Here is a 25,680-nt window from a genome sequence, read left to right on the forward strand (position 1 = left end):
TAAATTGGTGGTGGATTATCTACTTGTAAACTTTCTTCACGAGTGGTTTTCACTTTTGACGCCGAAAGGATGTTATGAACACTTGGTTGTAATCCATTTAATTTTGGGTTTCTACTACTCACAGATTTCATGTTTATTTGTCCATTTGTTTTTCAATATTGATGTAGTATGAATATGTTTAATTAAGGTTTCACACAAATTTTCAATATTGATTGTGAGATTCACAACGTTGTCTCGGTTTACTTTGCAACATGTTTCTAGAGCTGCACTTTTAATTCTAAGTGAGACATGATGGCAAACATACTGAAAAACAAGATCAGGTACCAGATTTTGACAGGTACCCGTCATCACGTGACCTTAAAAAAAGCGCACCACTAACGCCGTAAAAGCACCGTAAAAACGCCTGACGTTTTATGTGCAGTTTTTGAGCGTCTCAGTGTGAAAGGGGTCTTAAAGCGGGGTTCCGCTTAAAAAAAAAAAAAAATAAAATTACAATACTACTACAAATACTGCAGCTGACGACTTTTATTAAATCGGACACTTACCTGTCCCAGGGTCCAGCAATGTGGGGGATTGAAACCCTGCTCATCTCCCCCTCCATTCGGCGGCGCCGGCATTGTAACTGTGGGAGCCCGGGCACCCACTGCGCATGCGCGGGCGGTGATTGGCCACGCAGTCCTCTGGGACCTGCGACGTGTCCCAGGTGACTGCCTAGAGGGAGGGGGGGAGAGCTGATCTCCCTTCCTGCGCCGAGGGAAGTGACGTCAAGAGCCCAGGCACTGAAGGAGGCAGACCACGAGGGACCCCCTAGCAACAGGTATTTAGAGGGGAGTAAAACAAAAACATTTTCTCCAAATTTTATTTTTTTTTAATGTACAGTAATGATTTTTTTTTTTTTTTTTTTTGGGTGGAACTCCACTTTAGGATAAATTAGTTTAAAGTGCAGTAGTGGCAATTACACAGAGGCGGTCAGTAAGCATGTTCTTAAAGAAAAAAAAAAAAAGAAAAAACCTTTTTATACTCAAATGTCCCTTTTCCTATTCCTTGGATCTTCCCTCTCTTGCAGAGCTACGGCGTTCAGCAGAATCTTCACGTCAAACAGTTCTGGGTGGTTCAGATGCCTATTTCTTGTGTGCAGACTGTGGGTCCATCTGTCAACACAGAAGTGATGTAACAAAGGAAGAACCACAGTACATGACGGGGGAACACAGGCATTTGAAACACCCCAAAGTGTCTCAGATGTATAAAAGAAAAAAAAAAAAAAAAAAGAGGCAATAGCTCGAGAGAGAATGAAGATTAGAGGAATGGCAGTGATATAAAAGTTTGCAGGATCTCTTCAAACATTTATATTCTAGTGGCCATTTAAAAACATTGCTTCATAAGCATAAGTCTACCCCCAGGGCAAGTTTTAAAATGGCTCTTGGTGCACAAAGTGTCAGAGTCCAGCAGGTGTTAGCGCAGGAACCAGGAGTGGTCAGAGACCTCCAACACTGTTATATAAGAAATCTCGTGGCTTAATCTGTGACTTCACTGGTATCTGGGTGTTTCTTGGCAGACTTGGAGTAGAAAAAACCCAACCTTACTCTGCCATCCCCTGCAGTAACAGATAATTGCAGTAAGTTTAGGATAAAGTGACAAGTTCTAATTCTTCACAACCCTTTCCAAAACAAACTTTTACATTTACATAATTTAAGACTCCTAAAACCATATGTTTTCTGAAACAATAGAAGCTATATAAAAATAGTAAAACGCTGAATCACAGATTTTTTTTTTTTTTACCAGAAATATAGGGCTTGCGTCAATGTTAAAACAGATTTTAATAGTGACTAACATACAATGAAAACACAAAACATTTTGCCTTGATATACAGTAGATCTCCTTAAACAATTTTGTTGCAATGGGTGTAAAGTTTACCTAGAAGACTACTTCCAGTTGGCCAGGGCAGCACACCTTACATCCATGGAATTCCTCCTTCTGGTATAAGCTCATGGTTGCTTTAGCAACCATGAACTTATACCAGAAGTGTTAACCAGAATAATCTGAGTAAAAGAAAAGCTGTGATCAGCACTTGACAAGCTGCTATTCAGTTATTTATGCAAAAAGTAAAATAGAGAAACAACATGTGTGAGAGTACCCAGGGCTGCACAACCCAAAAAATTATTCTGTTTAGCTTAACCAACACACGGATTCTTTCACCATTACAGGCACTCAATGTACATTTTAAAACTTTAGAATTTTCATAATTAGGTAATATAGGTTTATTATCAACACTACATCTTGTTTTTCCACACTATTTCTTCAGCGACTTGCATCATACTCCCACACCCCTCTCATCACACGTTGCGCACACCTACTTTTACACTCCGACTAAATTGGGTATCAATACCCCATTTATTGTATTCCTATTTAATTTATCCTACTTATATTAATTATAACTATAAACTTATCTAACGAATGGTTAAATTATATATAGTAAAACCAATCAACATGAATCAAATATTTGATTTAGTACAGGCCAGTCTGTAGTCACAAAACTGTACTAGATACTCACAGAATACCTAAATACTAAAGGTTTTTCAATACCCTATTGCAGGTGCCCCCCCCGTCCTCCCCTCTAGGTCCAAGCATGTGGTCCCTTGTAAGTCCGATGGACTGTCGATCCGCCTGTAGAGCACGGAGGGAGCATGCGTGGTCATTGGGATCTTTGAACTCTTAATGTTTTTGACAATCTGGTTTGTGCGATGCAGCCTCACTTCATCTACTTCATGGTAAATATATCTCCATGTATATGGAGAGACATTTTTTTTGCACAATTTGAAATGTTGCAATGCTGTTCTATATATTGACAAAAGTCTTAAATTACATTTTATATTTTTTGATACATTTCCCTAGAATCTAAAATCACCCTGAAGAAGACCAGAATGGGTCGAAATGCATTGGGGTATTCATGTGGATATTAATGTTGTAAATGCAATTGGCAAATTATGTTCTCCTGGGGGTCTCTTTGCCATGAGTGATGTTTTATTATTTTTGTTGTTTGTTAACGTGAACCAGAATTTGTATTTTATAATTAACCTATTGCATATTTAAAATCTATCCTGAATTTCTGATCTACTTCATATATTTTATTCTTATATTAACATTTAAATGTTTTGCTGCCTAAAAAACCCCCTGGGGAAACTTTCCATTTTATGCAAAAAGTGACCCAAAATTAAAATGGCTAAAATTGAAAACAAAAAAAAAAAAAAAAAAACACTCATTCACGACCCCCATGCAACCTGTGTTTAAAGGGTAGGGATGAGCCTGAAGTTCGAGTCGAACGCAAGTTCAACTTAACCATTGGGTGTTTGTGGCAAATTCGAAAAGCCGCCGGAACACCGTTAAAGTCTATGGGACACTGACATGAAAAAACAAAAGTGCTAATTTTAAAGGATTATATGCAAGTTATGGTCATAAAAAGTGTTTGGCGACCTGGGTCCTGCCCCAGGGGACATGTATCAATGCAAAAAAATGTTTTTTAAAACGGCCGTTTTTTCGGGAGGAGTGATTTTTTTAATGCTTAAAGTGAAACAATAAAAATGAAATATCCCTTTAAATATCGTGCCTTGGGGGTGTCTATAGTATGCCTGCAAAGTGGTACATTTTTCCCGTGTTTAGAACAGTACCACAGAAAAATGACATTTCTAAAGGAAAAATTGTCATTTAAAACTGATCATGGCTGTAATGAATTGTCGGGTCTCGGCAATATAGGTAAAACTCATTGAAGAAAAAAGAAAACAGAAAAAAAAAAAAATAATAAAAAAAAAAAAGGGAGTATGGGATCCTCCTCCAGTCCATTACCAGGCCCTTTGGGTCTGGTATGAATATTAAAGGGGGAACCCCGAACCAAAATTAAAAATAAATAAAAAATTGCGTGGGAGTCCCCCTAAAATCCATATCAGGCCCTTCAGGTCTGATATGGATTTTAACCACTTACCGACCGGCTCCTCGCTTTGAAGATGGATATCTCGGTAACAGTAGCAGCTGCTGCCACAACCGAGGTATCCATCTTTTCAAGAGCCGGTTGTGTTTACAATAATGGTGGTCTTTGCGGCGGTTTTGCCGTGAGATCATCGTTATTGGCGGTGGGAGAGGTGCCACCCGCTTACCGGAGCCGTCTGTAGCGGCGGAGGCGATCGGGACCTGTCATGTCTGTGGTATGGAGACGAGTGAGGGGAAGATGACCCCCACCCGTCACTATACCATAGGAGGGCGGAAGCGATGTCATAATGTCAGCTCCACCCATACGTCTTAAAAGGGCCATTTTTTTAAAATGACTTTTTTTTTTTTGCATTTAAGTCCAAATATGAGATCTGAGGACTTTTTGACCCCAGATCTCATATTTAAGGAGGACCTGTCATGCTTTTTTCTATTACAAGGGATGTTTACATTCCTTGTAAAAGGAATAAAAGTGATCAAAATTTAAAAACACACAGTGAAAAAAATAAATAAAGTAAAAGAAATTTTTTTTAAAAAGCGCCCCGTCGAGCTCACGCACAGATTAAGCGAACGCATACGTGAGTAGCGCCCACATATGAAAACGGTGGTCAAACCATATGTGTGAGGTATCGCCGTGATGGGTAGAGCGAGAGCAATAATTATCTCTAACTCAAAACATGCAACCGGTAGAATTTTTTAAACGTCGCCTATGGAGATTTTTAAGGGTAAAAGTTTGACGCCATGCCACGAGCGGGCGCAATTTTGAAGCGTGACATGTTGGTATCAATTTACTTGGCGTAGCATTAACTTTCACAATATAAAGAAAAATTGTGCTAACATTATTGATGTCTTATTTTTTTTTATTCAAAAAAGTTAATTTTTTCCAAAAAAAAGTGCACTTGTAAGACCACTGCGCAAATACGGTGCAAAAAAAAAAAAAAAAAAAAAAAAAAAAAAAAAAACGGTGTAGTGCCCCCCCCCCAAATCCATACCAGACCCTTATCCGAGCACGCAACCTGGCAGGCCGCAGGGAAAGAGGGGGAGACGAGAGGGCCCCCCCCCCCTCCTGAACCATACCAGGCCACATGCCCTCAACATGGGGCACCTAGCCCCCTTGTTGATGGGGACAAGGGCCGCATCTCCACAACCCCTGCCCGGTAGTTGTGGGAGTATGCAGGCAGGGGGCTTATCAGAATCTGGAAGCCCCCTTTAACAAGGGGACCCCCAGATCCCGGCCTCCCCACCTGTGTGAATTGGTAATGGGGTAAAAAAGACAAGAGACAGCTCGGGACAAGTCTTTTTTTTTTTTTTTTTTTTTTAATATATAAAGTCCCACGATGCAAGTTCACGCCGCCCGACAAACCGGGGAAAAAAAAAAAAAAAAAAAAAAAAAAAAAAAAGCGCTACAACCAATCCACCCAGTTGACTGAAGCGGGGGCTTCCCCGTGGCGTCAGAGGGGGGGCGGGGGTCACCTTTATACGTCACCGGGTGGCCCTGCCCTCAGTTATACAAGAACTGTCAAAGAGAAGACACGTCAGTCGGCGGGAGCCTCCCATGGAGGCGGATCGGTTGCGGCTTTTTTTTTTTTTTTTTCAGTCCGTCGAGCAGCGTGACCTTACATCATGGGACATTTTTATTTTTTAATAAAGGACTTGTCCCAAGCTGTCTTGTCTTTTTTTTTTACCATTTTTGACACTTTTTGTGAAATGGTACCCCATTACCAATTCACACGGGGGGGGGTGGGGTCAGGCCAAGATCTGGGGGTCCCCTTGTTACAGGGGGCTTCCAGATTCCTATAAGCCCCCCACCCGCATACCCCCACAACCACCGGGGAAGGGTTGTGGGGATGAGGCCCTTGTCCCCATCAACATGGAGGCAAGGTGCTTTGGGGTTAGACCCCAAAGCACCCTCCCCATGTTGACCGCATGTGACCTGGTAAGGTTCAGGAGGGGGCGCTCTCGTCCCCCCTCTTTTCCTGCGGCCTGCCAGGTTGCGTGCTAGATAAGGGTCTGGTTTGGATTTTGAGGGGGACTCTTATGCCATTTTTTTTTTAATTTGGCACAGGGTTCCCCTTAATTTCCATATCAGACCTGAATGGCCTGGTATGGATTTTAGGGGGAGCCCCACACATTTTTTTTCTTTTTTATAATTTTGGTTCGGGGTTCCCCTTAATATTCATACAAGACCCAAAGGGCCTGGTAATGGACTGGGGGGGGGGCTGGGGAGATCCCATGCTCTTTTTTTCAATGAGTTTTATGTATATTGCCGAGACCCGACAATTCATTACAGCCGTGATCAGTTTTAAATGACAATTTTTCCTTTAGAAATGTCATTTTGCTGTGGTACTGTTCTGAACACGGGAAAAATGTACCACTTTGCAGGCATACTATAGACACCCCCCAGGCACAATATTTAAAGGAATTTAATTTTTATTGTTTCACTTTAAGCATAAAAAAAACAAAAAACACAGCTCCTGAAAAAACAGGCGTTTTTAAAAAAAACATTTTGCATTGACACATGTCCCCTGGGGCAGGACCCAGGTCCCCAAACACTTTTTATGACAATAACTTGCATATAAGCCTTTAAAATTAGCACTTTTGATTATTCATGTTCCATAGACTAACGGTGTTCGTGTGTTCTGACAAATTTTTTGCATGTTCTGCTGCGAACCGGCTATTCGGCTTATCCCTATTAAAAAGAGGAATTCTGCACAATCCGGCACTGACATTTTGGATGTGGGGTGCCAACTGTGACTTCCTGGTGCTTCACAGCCAGCTTTCCACTGCACATGCGCAAGTAGCACTGTATTTCTTAATGTACCCGCAACCTCCTGGGACTTGTGATGTAGCAGAGAAGGAGGTGAAGTTCCACTTTAGAGTGATTGGAAAGGCACAGTTTTTAATTTTTAAAAAAACATGTTATATTTGCCTGCTCAGTGCAATGGTTTACACAGAGCAGCCCTGTCCCTCTTTTTCTCTGGTCCCCTGCCCGCGCGCCTGGCCCCTCCCTCTTGCCAAGTGCCCCCATAGCAAGCCGCATGCTGTGGGGGCACTGGTACGTGCTCGTTCCTGAGCCGACTCGGTGTGTCCATAAAACACACAGCACAGCTAGGCCCCGCTCCCTGATCACTGGCTATGATTGACAGCAGCAGGAGCCAATAAGGAAAGAAAGAGACCCGAGAGCCTTTGCATTTATGCATATCGCTGTATAAGATTGGGCTTAAGTATTTGAGGGGGCAAATACCGTAAATTCTGCGCTTAGAACAACTTTAAGCAGTTTTGCAAAAAGGGATAGAAAAAAAAGAAAAAATGCAGTGTCCAGATATCCAAACCCATCCATCGTCAAAGCTGTAAATATTGCTAAAAATACATCCAAATACTGACAAAAGGGGTGTGTGACTTAGCAATTACTTTTTGGCTTAAATAGTTTTGAAAAAATCCATTTCACTTTGACATAAAATGATTTGTTAACCCAGGAAAAAAAAAAAAAAAAAAAAAAAACATAATTAATTGACCTAAGCTTTATATAATGTTACATTTAAGTACATCTGTGAAACAAGTCTGATCTGTCAACGTTTTAGTTCTTTAACCACTTGCCTACTGGGCACTTAAACCCCCCTCCTGCCCAGACCAATTTTCAGCTTTCAGTACTCTCACACTTTGAATGACAATTACTCAGTCATGTAATACTGTACCCAAATGAATTTTTTGTCTTTTTCATACAAATAGAGCTTTCTTTTGGTGGTATTTGATCACCTTTGGGTTTTTTATTTTTTGCGCTATAAATGAAAAAAGACCGAAAATTTTGAAAAAAAAAAAAACGCATTTTTCTTAGATTCTGTGATAAAATTTTGCAACTTATTAATTTTTCTTCATAAATTTTGGCCACAATTTACACTGCTACATATCTTTGGTAAAAATAACCCAAATTAGTGGATATTATTTGGTCCGTGTGAAAGTTAGAGAGTCTACAAGCTATGGTGCAAATCATAAAAAATTTATCACACCTGATGCACTGGTGGCCCATCTCATTTCTTGCGACCTGAACAAGCCAGGAAAGTAAATATACCCCCCAAATGACCCCTTTTTTGAAAGTAGACAATCCAAAGTATTTAGTAAGATGCATGGTGAGGTTTTTGATGTTGTAATTTTTTCCCACAATTCTTTGCAAAATTAAGATTTTTTTATTTTTTATCCCCACAAAATTGTCATTGTAATAGGTTATTTCTCTCACATGGCATGTATATACCACAAATAACACCCCAAAATACATTCTGCTACTCCTCCTGAGTATTACGATACCACATGTGTGGGACTTTCACAGCCTGGCCACATAGAAAGGCCCAACATGCAGGGAGTACCATCAGGTGTTCAAGGAGCATAAATTACACATCTAACTTGTTGACTACCTATTACACTTTTGAAGGCCCTGGAGCACCAGGACAATGACACGTGGCACTGATGACAGATGGCACTGATACGTAGCACCGATGACACTGATGTGGCACTGACAGATGGCACTAATGACACGTGACACTAATGACACGTCACACTGATACCAGATACCACTGATGACACATGACACGTGACACTGACAGGTGGCACTGATGACAGATGGCACTGATATGTGGCAGTGGGGACAGATGGCAGTGGCAGGTACTGTGTTCACTTTTTCTTTCGTTTTTTTTTTTTTTTTTTTCCTGACACTTAGGCTGCAGCGGTTCGCTCTCCCTCCTCACACGCTGTCTGTGTGAGGAGGGAGAGCCAGTGATGAAAGATGATCTCATATGTTTACATATGAGATCATCTCTCATTGGCACCGCCGATCGCACTGTAAATGGCCGCTGTGATTGGCCGTTTACGGCGATCTGTGACTGGCTGTGTCCAAGGGACACGGCCAGCACAGAACTTCCCCGATGCGCGCTCGCAGGAGCACACATCACGGAAGTAAACAGCAGGATGTCCAGGGATGACCACCCGGCAGTTAGCGTCCGCGCTGCAGCCGTCTTTCGGCTATAGCGCAGGCGCGAAGTGGTTAAAATGCTGCAAACAGAAAATTAGCTGTCAGACAGAAATGTAGTGTGCTCCTAACTTCCTGTTTGAGCTGAGAAATATGCCACTGCTGAGCTGAAATTCAAATCAGTGTTGTAAGCCCTGTCTAGTGCAGCCCTTTTCAACAGTGGTGCCTTCAGGTTTCTTTACAGGTGCCTTGGCAAAATGCCTAAAAGTTGTCCAAAAATTGTATACAAGCCTGCAGGGTAGATTAACCACTTCAATACCAGGCACTTTCGCCCCTTCCTGCCCAGGACAATACTGAGCTTTCAGTGCTCTCGCACTTTGAATGACAATTGCGCGGTCATACAACACTGTACCCAAACTAAATTTTTATTATTTTCTTCCACAAATAGAGCTTTCTTTTGGTGGTATTTGATCACCTCTGCGGTTTTTATTTTTTGCTAAACAAACTAAAAAAGGCAGACATTTTTGATATAAAAATAAAAGTTTCTTTGTTTCGGTTTTAAAATTTTGTTTCTCTTTCACTGACGGGCACTGATGAGTCGGCACTGATATGTAGAATTGATGGACACTGATAGGCGGCACTGATATGCAGCACTGATGGGCACCGACAGGTGGCACTGATGGACACTAATAGATGGCACTGATGGGCAGCACTGATTGGGCAAGTACTGACAGGTGTTAATGCTGGGCACTGGCAGGGGGTTATGATGGGTCACTGACTGGGCACCGATTGGCAGCTTATGGGTACATTTGATGGGGTCTGTGCTGATACTCAGTGTGCCGATTATTACAGGGCTCTCCCTGTCAGCGCAAACCGAGGAATGCAGTTTACCGGCACTTGCTGGTTCTTGCGATGATCAGCTGTGATTGGTCCCAGCTGATCACGTGGCAAGAAGCCTCTGTCAGAGGCTTCTTATCACAAATCGGAAATGTGGTGCGTCAGACTGACACGCCGTACTCACGATCGCCGTGCATGTTATCCCGCTGGACGTCATATAACGCCCAGTCAGGATAACAGAACCACTTCCCGGCCATCAATCTGTTATAGGCGGGGCGGGAAGTGGTTAAGCCTGCCTTTTAGTTACACAAAGCCACATGTATAGATTGTGCACCATTACAACCTTCTAGCCCCTGGAATCCTAACAATCAATGACACCATCAGTTGATTAGGAGGACATTGGGCACTTGCGCAGAATCCTTGTTTGGCCCCCCCCCCCCCCAGCTCCTCTCTGTTAGCACTGGGTCCAGTAACAGGACAGGTTCATCTAGCACCCAGGGCAAGCGGAACTGAGCCCCTTTCCATACTGTCAATGCGTGCTGTATAAAAAGTTTACTGCTCTGTGGCCATTCTCTGCCCCTTGCTCCACTGTGCCCAGGGTAGCTGCATGAGGGAGAGAAGCTGTGGGAGAAGAAAAACATTGGAGTACTAGTCAGTACCAGTGTGCAAAGGTATACTTCCTTTGGAAGAATAAATGACCTCCAATGATGGGTGTATAGTATGTGGATGGGGCTGTGTTTTGTAAAACTTTTAGTTTTGATTTTTCACATTTTAGTATGGGGTGCCTCAAGATTGTCCATAAGTTTAATGGGTGCTTTGACTGAGAAAAAAAAAAAAAAACGAAGTTACTTACTGGTAACGTTCTTTCCCGGAGTCTTTCAGGACAGCCACCTGAGAGCTTGGCTCCTCCCTTCTGTTTGGAAACACCTGCGCCAGCTTGTATAAATTTCCTCCTCCCCTGCTGGCTCCTCAGTTCTTTAAAGAGCACCTCCAGTCCGCTGGGGAGACACAAGAATATATGATAAACACAATTCATTATATCACATTTCCTGTAAGGAAATCTCTATGTCTTGATACACAATTGGGTGGGTACCCGGCTGTCCTGAAAGACTCCGGGAAAAAACGTTACCAGTAAGTAACTTCGTTTTTCCCCTAATCGTCTTTCAGGACAGCCACCTGAGAGGATAAACGAGCACTTACCCCTAGGGCGGGACCACGGCTTGTAAGACCTTGCGTCCAAAGGTCTGATCTTTAGCCGCCCAAAGATCCACTCTATAGTGTCTTACAAAGGTGGCAAAGCTGGACCAAGTTGCCGCTTTACAAATCTGTTCCGGCGTGGCTCCCGCTCTCTCTGCTTGCGACGCAGCCATTGCCCTGGTGGAGTGTGCCCTGATACCCTCTGGGACCTGCATACCTCCTAACCTATAGGCCTGTTCAATGGCTTCTTTTAGCCATCTGGCTATGGTACGTCTTGTGGCCTTTTGCCCTTTCCTTGCTCCAGAAATCAAAATAAATAAGGAGTCCGTCTTCCTAATATCTTTGGTTGCTTCTAAGTAATGCAAAACACATCTCCTTACATCTAAACTATGGAACTTTACTTCTTGTTCCTTAGAAGGATTTGGGCAAAATGATGGCAACACAATCTCCTGGCCTCTGTGGAATTTCGAGGCCACTTTAGGGAGAAATGCCGGATCCATTCTAAAAATTATGTGATCCGGAAAAATCTGAAAAAAGGGAGGCCTGATTGATAGGGCCTCCATCTCACAAACCCTTTTAGCCGTAGTAATTGCCACCAAAAAAACTGCTTTAAACGTCAGCATCTTCAGGTTGCAATCATCCAGTGGCTCAAAGGGGTGAGCTGTCATAGTTTGCAGCACTAATGACAGATCCCACTTTGGAAAAACTGTACCCTGTATCGGTCTTTGTCTGCTCAGTGATCTAAAGAGTCTGATTACCCACGGATCAGATGCTAATCTCTTCTCCAGGTAAACAGAAAGTGCTGACACTTGACTTTTAAGCGTGCTAAGACTTAGTCCCTTGTCTATCCCGTCCTGTAGGAACTCCAGGACTGCCACTGAGCCTCGTGTATTGAATTTTTTGTCTATACACCATCTGTTGAAACACCTCCATACTTTTTGGTAGATGTTCCTTGTCTCCATCTTCCTGCTTTTCAGCATTGTGTCTATTAGACGGCCTGAGAACCCTTTCGCTTCTAGCAACTGCTCCTCAGACACCATGCAGCCAAGTTCCATCTTTCCACTTGGGGGCAGTGTACTGGGCCCTGGGAGAGTAGATCTTCCTGGATCGGTAAAAACCAGGGGGGTTCTACCGCGAGTTCTCTGAGCATAGAGAACCACGGTCTCTTGGGCCAATAGGGCGCTATGAGAATTAGCGTTGTATTCTCCGTACGTAGTTTTCTTATTACCGCTGGTAGGAGAATAGGTGGGGGAAAGGCATAGCATTTTCTGAATGCCCATGCTTGTGCCAGCGCATCTACCCCGAGCGCTCCGTCCTCTCTTTCCAGGGAGAAGAATGCTCTGACTTTCCTGTTTTCCTTTGAGGCAAACAAGTCCACCTGAGGTGTTCCCCACTTGTGAGCTATCTGCTCGAATACCTCCTGGCTTAGCGCCCAATCGCCTTCTCTCACCTTTTTCCTGCTGAAGAAATCTGCCACTTTGTTTAAATCCCCTTTCAAGTGGATTGCTGACAAAGAGAGTAGGTTTCTTTCTCCCCACTTCAAGATTTCCTCTGCTAATGTCCACAGGGCTCCGCTCCTTGTTCCTCCCTGTTTGTTTATATAGGCGATCACTGACACATTGTCGGACCTGACCTGTAAATGTTGACCCTTGAACTCTGACTGGAAGGCTTGAAGTGCATACCATACTGCTCTTAATTCCTTCCAGTTGGATGATCTCCTCCTCTCTTCTTTTCCCCAAGTCCCTTGCGCTATCTGAGCGCTTAAATGCGCTCCCCACCCTACGCCACTTGCGTCTGTGGTTAGGATTCGGGAAATGGGTAGATTCCACAGCCGTCCCTTGTTTATGTTCTCTATTGTCCTCCACCACCATAAGGTTCCTTTCACCCTTGCTGATAAAAGAACCCTGGTGTCTAAGGACTCCTGCTTGTGATCCCACATTTTTAACAGGAACACCTGCAGTGGCCGAAAATGCAGGCCTGCCCATTGGACCGCTGGAATCGCAGATGTCAACAGTCCCAGTGTTGACATTATCTGCCTTATGGCACACGGTATATTGGCTTGTAATAAGCTTACTTCCTTCTGAATTTTCCCTATCTTTTCTTTGGGCAGAAACAGTCTTTGTTGCGCTGAATCTATGACATACCCCAAGTATACTATTTGCTGACTGGGTTGTAAATTGGATTTTTCCAAATTTACCAGCCAACCCAGACTTTCTAAGTACGTCTGTGTGTGGCTGAGGTTTCCTAGTAACTTCCGGGGCGACTCTGCAAATAGGAGAAGGTCGTCCAAATAAGCTATGACAGATATGCCTTTGACCCGTAATGGTGCCAGAGCTTCGGCCAGAATCTTGGTAAAAATTCTGGGCGATGAGGAGAGGCCGAAGGGTAGAGCCTGAAATTGAAGATGCCTGATTCCTCTTCCCGTCTCTATCGCAAACCTTAGAAATTTTTGACACTCCCGCTGTATCGGGATGTGCAGGTATGCGTCCTTTAGGTCTAGGGAGACCATATAACAGTTTGGGGGCAGAAGGGCCCTTACTGAATATATGGACTCCATTCTGAACCTTTTGTAGGTTATGGATAAATTTAGAGGCTTGAGGTTGAGGATGGGTCTGGTCTTTCCTGAAGTTTTCTGAACTCCGAATATGTGGGAGTAGAAACCCTGCCCTCTCTCTCCCCTTGGTACCTTGATTATCACCTTTTGTTGCTGGAGCTCCTCTAAGGATCTCATTAACCCTCTGGCCTTCTCCTTGTTTTTTGGAGGTTTGGTGATGTATAATCTGTTTGGGGGTGCTTTTGAGAACTCCAAACGATATCCCTCCTTTATTGTTCTCAAAATGAATTTGTTGGAAGATATCTCTTCCCATTGCGGAAGGAAGGCCCCCAGTCTTCCCCCTACTGCGACTATTGTGTCATTTCTTTTGGGTTTGCTCAGGAGGACGAAAAATCGCCCCCCCTTTGCTTTTCCCTCTCTGAACCCAAGGTTTCCTCTGGGTTTCCATTTTGGGAGCTGCAAATCGGGGTCTTGTATTCCCTCTTTGCCTTCTTTTATTTTGTTGTGGCTGTTTCCAATTTGCCTTACGTTTTAGTGGAAACGCCTTCTTTTTATCTGCCGTTCGATCCAGCACCTTCTCTAAGCCTGGTCCGAATAGCAGATCCCCTGTAAAAGGAATTCCACAGAGCTTGGCCTTGGACGCGCAGTCACCCTGCCATGTCTTAAGCCATAATGCTCTTCTAGTGGAATTGGCTAGGGCGGAGGACCTGGCTGCCATTCGCACCAATTCTGCGGATGCGTCTGCGATATAAGCAAGACCTCGCAGCAGTGTGGGAAATGAGTTTAGGATTTGCTCCTTTGCAGTACCTGCCTCAATGTGAGCCTGTAATTGGTTTAACCAGAACTCTACGTTCCTAGCTACCACCGTGACCGCCATTGCTGGCTTCAGGCTACCCACGGTTGAGTCCCATGACTTTTTTAACAGGGAGTCCATCCTTTTATCCATTGGCTCAGACAAAACCCCCATGTCCTCAAAGGCCAAGTCCGTGTGCCTCGACACTTGCGAGAAGGCCGCATCTAGTTTTGGAATCTTGTTCCATACTGATGCTGGGTCCTCCGAGAAGGGAAATCGCCTTTTTAAGGCCTTAGAAAAAAATGGCTTCCTTTCAGGTTCCTGCCATTCCTTCTTAATAGCCTCTATAAGGACCTCATGAACAGGAAAATTCTTCTTTTCCTGTTCCCCCAGGCCCTCATACATCTGATCATGCAGTGACAATGTCTTTTTCTCTGTTGGTATACCTAGTGTGGTATAGATGGCCCCTAATAGATGATCTACCTCATCTAAAGAGAGTTTATATCGGGATGGCTTCCTGGAATCCCCATCCAGGGCTTCCCCCTCAGACTCTTGGGAGCCAGATGTTGCACTGTCCGGCTCCTCCTCCACCTCCTCCCTAGGGGCTACTGAAGAGCCTGCACTCGTGGAGGGTATTGCCTGTGTTTTTGGTAATGGTGTTGTCAGAGGAGCAGTCAAAAGCTGTGGCATTTGGAAACCCTCAAAGAAGGTTTTGAAGGATTCGAAGGTATTAGACAATTCCTTAACTGACGCCGCTAGCTCACCCTGCTCTGAAGAGTGTTCTTGTACTAGTTTACTAATACACTCTTTGCATAATGCCTTTTCCCAGGTATCTTTAAGGGTAACTTTACAGGAAGGACACCTCTTTTTTGAAACATGAGAGACCCTGGTTTTTTCTGTTTTCTGAAAAGACATAAGACAAAAAAAACCCCATACCATTAATACACAGTACCCTTCCCCCGCACATTTGCAGGAGTGCAACACTTCATTCGGGCTTGCCTCACCAGGGGCCCTATGAAACCACCCTCTGACACATGAGGGTCCTTTAACCTACTCCCCCCTTTCCCTTAGCCCTAAATTGATGGGGGGGGCGGGGGGGGGGGGTGGTGGTACAGGCCAGGGGAGCTCCACCCTAGGTTCCCCTTACCTTCACATGGCTGGAGCTGGTCTCTGCTGGAGCAGTGCGGTCTAGGTCCTCTGCATCCGCCATCCTCGTGTCACATCCGGAGCCTGTGCTGTCTCTACAGCTTGTTGGCTCCTCTCCAGCCCATGCCTGGCTCCTTTTCAGCGTTCTTGGCCCGGAACCGGAAGCCGCGAACCCGGAAGTGCCCGCCCCCTTTCGGCCGGATATGACGTCACCCGCCACAGGCCGTGCAATCCCAATACCCGGCATGTTTGTTTTTTCACATGCTGCTGGGGGTATGAGACTGCAGGAGCTGCGCTCCGCTTCACTGCACTCAGCGTTTGAAAAGGCCGCCCCCCCGACCTCGACCTGCACTCAGGGATGCGGGGGTGGCAATCAGAAAAACGACTTTCCTGACCACGTTAGTGTAACTGCTGCTCACAGGGCTTTGCCTCACCAGGCTGCTCTGTACACCAACCTCTCTGGTCTGTCCTAGGAGTCCCCACTCCTCTTTCAGGACATGTTTGCCTGAGCCTCCTCTGGCTCTCCTGGCTGGTTCCTATGGTGTCTCCCCACTGGAGGAAACACAAATAACTGAGGAGCCAGCAGGGGAGGAGGAAATTTATACAAGCTGGCGCAGGTGTTTCCAAACAGAAGGGAGGAGCCAAGCTCTCAGGTGGCTGTCCTGAAAGACGATTAGGGGAAAAAAGTGCAGAAACACTGTCCTAGAAAACAGACCATCTCCACTTCTCCAGAACACATAAGAAAGGTGTTCTGACGTCTAGAAAGGAAAAGTTATAAGGGCTATTAACCGGTTCCCGACCGTCGCCTGTATATGTACGTCGACAGAATGGCACGGCTGCGCAAATGGGCGTACCTGTATGTCCCTTTAAATTTGTCGCTATGCCATCGCGTGCACCCACCACGAGCTCCGTGAGTAGAATCGCAGGTCCAGTGGACATACCTGCGATCGTCTCACGGAGAGGAAGAATGGGAAAATGCTAATGTAAACAAGCATTTCCTCGTTCTGCCTAGTGACACTGTCACTGATCACAGCTCCCTGTAATCGAGAGCGGTGATCAGCGATGTGTCATACGTAGCCCCTGCCCCCCACAGAATCACTCCCTAGGACACACTTAACCCCTTCACTGCCAGTCACATTTACACAGTAATCAATGCATTTTTAATCACGCTGATCGCTGTATAAATGTGAATGGCCCCAAAATGTGTCAAAATTGTCCCATGTGTCCGCCATAATGTCGCAGTCACGGGGAAAAAAAATAAATAAATAAAAAATGCCATAAAACTATCCCCTATTTTGTAGACGCTATAACTTTTGCACAAACCAATCAATAAACACTTATTGCGATTTTTTTTACCAAAAATATGTAGAAGGATACGTACCGGCCTAAACTGAGGAAAAAAAATGTTTTTTTTTTTTATATATTTTTTGGGGATATTATAGCAAAAAGTAAAAAATAATGCAATTTTTTTCAAAATTGGCGCTATTTTTTTGTTTATAGCACAAAAAAATAAATAAAAAACCAAAAACGCAGAAGTGATCAAATACCACCAAAAGAAAGCTCTATTTGTGGGGAAAAAATAGGGACGTCAGTTTTGTTTGGGAGCCACGTCGCGCAAATTGTCAGTTAAAGCGACGCAGTGCCGAATCACAAAAAGTGCTCTGGTCTGTGGCCAGCCAAATGGTCCGGGGCTGAAGTGGTTAATGGTGCTTGGGATTGCAATGCAGCAGGGGGCGTTGTCTAAAAGATGAATTGGATCCCTCTGGATTTATGGCAGGATATACAAGTACTTGTCTGTACTTTTAAAAAGAGACAAAACATTATGTCCCTCGATGGGCCTCTGATCTCAACCTCTTATCATTAGACCACAATCTGGCAATCAACAAAATCTTCTGCCATAAACAAAACGTGGTAGAGTAAGGATCGCTAAAATAAGTACAACTTCTACCCCAAAAAGCTGTGGTTGGCTACATTAGGGTCAGCTCATTAAAGTGAGTGTAAAAGGACTTTTTGTTTTGTTTAAGTAACAAACGTCTCTATAATTATCTGCTCAAAGCAATGGAACTGCACAGAGAGGCCCCGAACCTCCTCTTCTTGGCTCCTCCTCGCTGTCCAGTGACCCCATTGAAAGCACTTGTGCATGTTCACTCCCGAACCCTGTTACTGCATCATTTGACACAGAAAACTGGACTAGGCCCCGCCCCCTCATCACTGGCTTTGATTGAGAGCAGTGGGAGCCAATGGATCCTGATGCCTCAGCAAAGCCAGCAAGACACGGAAGTGAGGGGAGAGAAGAGCTGCAGACATGCAGAGTGCTGGATCGAATGAGTGCTCAAGCATAAGGGCGGTGAGGGGCCAAAACCGATGCCTAAACATTTGCCTCTTAATGCAAGTAAAAAAAATAACACGTCATACTTACCTGCCCTGTGCAATATTTGCACAGAGCAGCCCCGATTCTCTTCCCAGGTCCCCCGCCGGCGCTCCTGGCTTCAACCCCTTGACCAGTACGTACCCCCCCACAGCAAGCCGCTTGCTATGGGAGCACTGGTGCATGCTCGCCCGCGAGCCCTGCTCTATGCATCCATGAGACACAGAGCTGTAGCTTCAACCCACCCCCCGCTCTCTCTCCTCATTGGCTCACTGGGAGAGAGAGATCTGGGACAGCCAATGCACTATGCTGGATCGAGCGCAGGCTCAACGTGAGTGTTGGGGGGGCATAACGAAAAGGAAGTGAGGGGCTGGCCCGAGTCCCGCTGTGCAAGTCTATGGAGAGCATCTCCATAGACACACAGGTCAGGAGCGGGTAGACCGCGCTTTTCCCTTAGCAAACGGCTGGCTATGGTGGATGTAAGGAGGAGGAGCCAAGATCGCCACCGGGGACCCAAAAAGAGGAGGCTTGGGGCTTCTCTGTGCAATACCCCTGCCAGAGCAGGCAAGTACAACCTTTTTTTTCTTCTTTAATTAAAAATAACAATGACTAACACTTTCAACCCAAAAGCAAAACATATTACAGCTTACCAATTTTTAGATGTGATGGCTGCATTCATTTTCTTTTTTAAGCAATATTTTTACCTGGTGATCTGGCCAGTAAGTCTGTTTTTCGAAAGAACAAGTTCTGCATCAGAATGTATCAGATACAGAGATGAGACAAACCATTTAACGCTGAGAGAGGTGAAAAAGATGAAAAGGGCCCTGTCTGGTCTAACAAGTGGAAAATGTTGTGATTAACAATCAAATAAATAATGAACCAATGATTAATTGATCAAAAAAATAAATACATAAATAAATGGAAAAACTGCCTATGTAAAAAAATTATATATAAAATAGTGCACAATAATAAATTCATAAAAAAATGATAAAAAGTTCATATTTGTTGTGATTCCTCAATCCGAAATAAATTCTCCAACACCGTGATTCTATGAACTAACAGTGCTCAGTGATCCAAATTGAAAGTGCTCCACCCAAAATGGGAAATAGATTTCACTCACCAGATCAATTCGGCCAACAAATGACCATAAGGCATGGATATTTCAAGATAACAAATTCTTCAATTCATGGGTAAAATCGCCACCATATTCAACATCTATCACCTCTCTCCTCAAAGACACGACCAGCCAGTAATCGTAAAACGTGAGTATATGGGTATACCTCTATAGTCAGTAAGTATATCCTCCACAATATTTAACTCGCGTCTCCTTTCCCCATCAGAGAATCTGCAGACTTGGCTCCACCACCAAATGAGCCACAAAAAGCAGGTTTAGCGTAATACTGCTTTATTAATTAAAATGCTGCACTTACATAAAAATGGGGTAGGTGCTCAGCACATTAGCAGCTCTAGGGTCTGTGAGAACTGATCCCGTCCGCTGTATGACTAGCGATTCCGGTGTACTGCATGGGATTCAAAGCCCCAGTGGAAGTGAGGAGCTCCAGTGTATTTGCATGTCAAGCCTCTCTTCTATGCATTTCACGTTCTGCACACCATCAGGAAGAGGTGCTTACTACAAAAGGTCATTTATTTATTTAAAACCTTTATTCAAAAAGGAAAAAAAAAAAAACTGTTGAAACTGATTATAAAGTGTGAGCTGGAGTTTGGCTTCAATTTGTTAGTGTATTTAAATCCGCTGGTACATCTAACACTACCCTCCCCCCAGACTGACAATGCTGTTGTCCAAATGTGATCCCTGTGCTCCCACATCTAGATTGGGGGCACTCTAATACAGGTGTGTTACTGGCCAGATTACCACATGAAAACAGAGGGAAGAAAGGAAAACAGATGCAGCCACCACATCTAATGACTGGTATACTGAATATATTACCATTTTGGTTTAGGGGCTTTAAAACCTTGAGCAAAACAACTGAATGCTGATAAACCAAACGTTGCAGCAGCATACTGATGCTCACTCTTCTCCGTATTTTTCCCATCAGCACATATAGTATGCATACAACAAAACCAAGTATCTCCTAGTGGGCCAAACTGAACGTTGTTGTACAGGATTTCTAAACTAGTTACGTTGAAAGATAACAGGTTTATAAGAAGAATTTTAGAGCTGCACGATTCTGGATAAAATGAGAATCACAATTTTTTTGCTTAGAATAAAAGATTACGATTCTCACAATTCTGATACATCATTTGTAACATTCTACAAAAAAATTGGGCTAACTTTACGGTTTATTTTTTTTAATTAAAAGCGTATTTTTTCCCAAAAAAATTGCATTTGAAAGACTGCCGCGCAAATACAGTGTGGCATAAAATATTGCAAAGACCGCCATTTTATTCTCTAGAGGGTTCTAAGTTAACAAGAAATACGGATTTTTCACTTGTAAGCAACAAGTGTTAGAAAAAGGTCTGATCTTATAAGTGGTTAAGCTGACCTCATTTGCAGACCGAAATTTATCGAACATCAACAAACAGAAAAATAAGTTTCTTTTTATCTCTTTCAGCGCTGAGCAATGTTGTTAATAAACATTGCCAGCTGCCTTTTATTTTTGACAACTGTGAGCCAGGAACTGCTCTGCACTTGACACATAAATTGTGGAAATGCTGGATTAAGATCGCGTTGAATCGAGATCACGATATTTTAACGATTAATCGTGCAGCTCTAATCGATGTGTTTATACTCTAGTATTCCTAGGGACAAGAAAAAGCTAGTTTAGCCTAGTACACACGAGCCAAAATATCAGATGGCATTGGCCGGTTCAATAGAATCCGGCTGACTTTCGGCCCATGTGTACTGCAGCCGGTCCAACAGAAGCCAGCCGTATGGACAGCTTCTGTTAAAGGGGCATGACCAGAAAAGGTCTGCTGACCGGCTCCAGGTCATCGCTTTCAGCCAATGGCTGAGAGCGCTGGCCGGAGTGTTCTGGCAAGGGGCCATCCCCCATCAGAACAAAAAAAAAACAGCACAGTACTAATATCGTATTGTTAGAACAGCCCACTGGGTTGAACGAAAAAAAAAAAATTGTAGCATGTACTCGCTTTATAGTCATTGTAAGAACTAATTTCACACAGAATTAACATTATAGGATATAACCTTATAATCCCCATTTAGAAGTAAACTTACTTATGAAAGTATCAAAAGATTGCATTTTTTTTCTCCCAATTTAAAGTTACCTGTATGTGTTCTTATATGCTGAATGTAGTTGTTCTTACGATCTGAAAAATAAGAACACTGTGAGCATGTATAAACGATCCTTGGAAAGTGATTCCGGAGATGTTTCTTCCAGTGATATTCGCTGACTGTTGTGTATGTACATATGGTGCACTTGTAAACTCTTTCATTTTCAGCTGCTTTGTTGTGGTGCTTCAAGTGTGCCAAATAGTGATCAATTCTATTGGTGTTATAGCCACATCGGTCACATCTGATCGGTCCTTTAGAAGTGTCCACCTCTTCAGATGAGCAAGATCCTGATTCTTTTGTGTTTTTATTTGTGTCATGATCAATGAATCTCTTAGCACTGTGGTCCTTAATATGATGAACAAACTCTTCTTCCGATTCAGCCTTATACTGGCATGGCCGACACTGAAAAGGCTTGCTCTTGGTGCTCTTGTTTTTTTCTTCAGCCACTGTAGGAGCCTCCACATCTTTTTCTTGTTCAGTTACTACGGGATTATCAATAGTAGGGATTTGATTGTCACATCTATTTTCTTCCTGAACTTGAGGGGGTTGAATTTCCATTATCTCAAAGATGGGTGATTCACTCTCAATGGCTGATTCTTCCATGTCCATTCTTTCCCCTTCACTATCAGAAAAACTGTTTTCATAAACAGTGGTCAATTCAGCCATTTGCTTGTCCTCTTCCAAAGCATAATCAGAGCAGCCATTGTTAACTTCTCCAGTAAGAGCTACATTTGCTAGCATTATTAATCGAGGAGCTGCTATTTCTGCTTTAGAAAGATCATGTAAGCCATACATGTCACCAATGCCAAAGCTGCTGCTGTTGCAGAATAAGCTGCTACTGCTGGCTTGGCTCACCATTTGAGTAGCCATTGTGAGAGCTAGAGAGAAAAAAAAAAAAAAAAATGTCAAAAGAAACACACAACACCAACAATTCAGAAGCATATGGTAATAAGGTACATTTATAGCAGGAAAGCACTAAAGCACCATTTGATTAGTAAATTTAAACGTTAAAGCAACCAGATAAAAGTTAAAATAGTAAATTCTCTACAAACATTCAAGTTGGGAAATGTTCAAAGATGTGAAAGTGCGTACGCATGTCCAATCACACACGTTAGTTCACGTGTCTGGCATACAATTTCACCCTGTATGTCGGCTGTTGTAATGTACTTTTCAGGGCACTGTACTGTAATGCCGCGTACACACGATCGCACATTCCGACAACAAAATCCATGTTTTTTTTTTTCCCCACGGATGTTGGCTCAAACTTGTCTTGCATACACATGGTCACACAAATTTGGTCGGAAATTCTGAACGTCAAGAACGCGGTGACGTACAACACGTACGACGAGCTGAGAAAAATGAAGTTCAATAGCCAGTGCTGCTCTTCTGCTTGATTCCGAGCATGCGTGGCACTTGTGCGTCGGAATTGCGTACACACTGATTTTGTTGTCGGAAAATTCGAGGTCCAGATCTCAAATTTTGTGCAACGGAAATTCCGATGGAAAATGTCTGATGGAGCCTACACACGGTCGGAATTTCTGACAGAAAGCTCCCATCGAACATTTTACGTGGCATAAGATTACTTTTTTGTTTTTTTTGTTTTTTATATATAGTTTGTGTGAAAGGTATTATAAACCTGTTACAGTGCAATACTACAAAGCTGACTGTGTTAGTTGGGTACCTAGGCTAACTTTGTTGGACTTACGAAAGCTCTCTCTGACCAGAACTTGTTCTTAACTAGGAGTCTTTTTGTGCTCTGAAATGATTTCTCAAATACTGCATTAGTTACCAGACAAGTAACTGATCACATTTTACAACACCACAAGGTCCAGTGGACTGCATTTTTCATTTCCATACTGTATCTACTCTTGGAACCTTGGACTCTTAATACATTTTAAGTATAGCAATCCCTATTTAGAATTGACTCTTGCAACCATGGTAAAACCAGTGAATTAACCAGTTGCGGACCGCCCACAGTACAGGGCGCCTGCTCTACGCCAGATCACGTACCTAGTACATGATCCGCACTCCTGGGTAGGGAGCGAGATAGGATTTTGTAAGATAGGTAATTTTAGACAGTCCTGGCTGGCCTGTTTTGTTTTGAACCTGGGCTGGGAGTGGCTCAGGGTAGCAGCTGGTGATACAAAGGCAGCATCACCGAGAACTCCCTCTTCTTTCTAGGGTTTGCTGGAAAGAGAGGAAAGGTGAAGCTGCCTGGGGTGTTTTAGGGAGCCCCGACCAATCCCCAACCTGGATTGACAGGGAGCAGGCCTTCTTAACCACTTGCCGCCTGCCATATAGCAGAATGACGGCGGCAAAGTGGTTTCAAAATCCTGACTGGACGTCATATGACGTCCGCAGGATATTGAGCCGCTGCGCGCCCCCGGGGGTGCGCATCTCGGCGATCGTTGTTGCGGGGTGTCAGTCTGACACCCCGCAGCACCAATCTAGGTAAAGAGTCTCTGACGGAGACTTTACCACGTGATCAGCCGTGTCCAATCACGGCTGATCACGATGTAAATAGGAAGAGCCGGTGATTGGCTTTTCCTCACTCGCGTCTGACAGACGCGAGTAGAGGAGAGCCGATCGGCTGCTCTCCTGACAGGGGGGGTCTGTGCTGATTGTTTATCAGCACAGCCCCCCCTCGGATCCTAACCAGGACCGCCAGGGAAGCCGCCCAGGACCACCAGGGAAGCCGCCCAGGACCACCAGGGAAGCCAGTCACACTGGACCACCAGGTATGCCCCCTAGATCCCCAGGGACATACTAATCAGTGCAAAGGCAGCTGCCAATCAATGCCCAGGCAGCTGCCAATCAGTGCCCACTCCAATGCCTACCACCAGGGATGCCCATCAGTGCCGCCCATCAGTGCCCGCTCATTGGTGCCACCTCATCGCTGCCGCCTTATCAGTGCCACCTTATCAGTGCCCATCAATGAAAGAGAAAACTTACTTATTTACAAAATTTTTTAAACAGAAACAAAAGCAAAACTTTTCGGTCTTTTTTTATTTGTTTCGCAAAAAATAAAAACCGCAGAGGTGATCAAATACCACCAAAAGAAAGCTCTATTTGTGGGAACAAAATGATAAAAATTTAGTTTGGGTACTGCGTAGCAATTGTCATTCAAACTGCGACAACACTGAAAGCTGAAAATTGGTCTGGGCAGGAAGGTGTCTAAGTGCCCTGTTATGAAGTGGTTAAATACCCTGCAATGTGCAGGAGGAGAAGTGGAGTGTATATACAGGACTGTATATAGTTGTCCCAAGCACGTTCTACCAATCCTACTGGGCATTCTAAACTTCCGTTACCCCATCCAAGTTCAATTCCCTCAATAAAAGAAACAACACAAAAAAAAAAAACAAAAAACAAAGGATGGACGGTTCTACGTGTCTGAGAGGTGAAGGCCGGGCTGGGCAGGGTGACAGACAGACCACAGTACTTAGCAGCCCCTACGGGGTCCCGCTACAAATGTCATGGGTGATGCCAGATAGCGTCATTCCCAGACAGCCCAAGCATGACAGATGAGAGCGATGGGGAGTCCTCACTGTCAGAATCATGCTCAGTATACAAACCTGTAGAGAGCATGATTCCCGTATGCAGCAAAAAAAAAAAAAAAACACCTGCAAGACAATTGCATGATGTGCTAGTATGCATCGCATACTAGCACATTATGTAATACCTTAGAACGAGGCTTCCCCAGCTTGCCCGATCACCGTCGAGGGGGCTAACATGTTCCCTCGGCATTTCTTCCGGGTTCCCTCTGCATTTCTTCCGGGTTTGCGCAGGATCCGGCGCTGCAACTGGCCGGAGCAGCAATGACAATGAGCGGGAGTCCTTTGTTCCGGCAAGAGCCGCCGGACCATCAGCATGAAAGGGGAATATCTCCTAAACCATGTAGGATTAGGAGATATTCATTTAACCTACAGGTAAGCCTTATTATAAGGCTTACCTGTAGGTAAGGAGGGAAGGGATTTAAGCGCCAAACCGGGCATAGTGTAGCACAATTTATTGAGTAAAATACAATATAGAACAAATGGCACTCACTAGCAGGAGAGGAGGAGGGGGGAGGGTAAGAGTGGATGACAGGTCACAATGGATGTGTAGTCCAGTGGTGAGCTGGGAGCCATGTAATTATCCGTGGTGGAGAAGAAAGGCCGGCCGTTGTAGGGAGCAGGATGAGCCTGGAATCTGTGCAGGGAGACTGGCGTCGGGCTACCCTATGCGGCCGGGATGGTGTATTCGGGGTTTGGATGTCTGCCCAGAGACAATTTATTCAGAAGGAGAAGTATGAGGAGCTGTCAATCCATCTGCTGTGTGAGCCAATGGGAACAGGTTTCGAAAGCTAGCCACGCCACCATCAGCCTCTTACCGGTAGGTAAAAACGACCAAGCGGACAATACAACTGCTTCAAGTCTGTAGTCCTCAGGGTGACCCTGAATATGACACAAAGTTCGGCCCCTCGTAAATAATTTTAACCAAAAATTTGCAGACTTGTATACGCTGCAACAAGTTGTCTGTGTAGATGAGTCCCTCAGTTTTTCATGCTGCCTTGCTTTCAAACAGTTTTTCCCCAGCAAGCGTGCCAGATACAGGGTCA

General features: G+C 44.2%; 1 protein-coding gene across 4 annotated transcripts in view; it reads right to left on the bottom strand.

Moving 5' to 3' along the window:
- The window catches only part of REST (RE1 silencing transcription factor), a 76,807-nt gene that overhangs the window by 34,946 nt on the left and 16,181 nt on the right, over positions 1-25,680 (bottom strand). For all 4 annotated transcript variants that reach the window (XM_073595170.1, XM_073595151.1, XM_073595155.1 and 1 more), the window contains exon 2: positions 21,077-21,961. In XM_073595170.1, the coding sequence (XP_073451271.1) occupies positions 21,077-21,953 (877 nt within the window). In that variant the 5' untranslated portion in view covers positions 21,954-21,961. The remainder of the gene's footprint in view (positions 1-21,076; positions 21,962-25,680) is intronic.

Source organism: Aquarana catesbeiana, linkage group LG01 (assembly GCF_042186555.1).
Source record: "Aquarana catesbeiana isolate 2022-GZ linkage group LG01, ASM4218655v1, whole genome shotgun sequence".
NCBI classification, from domain to species: Eukaryota; Metazoa; Chordata; class Amphibia; order Anura; family Ranidae; genus Aquarana; species Aquarana catesbeiana.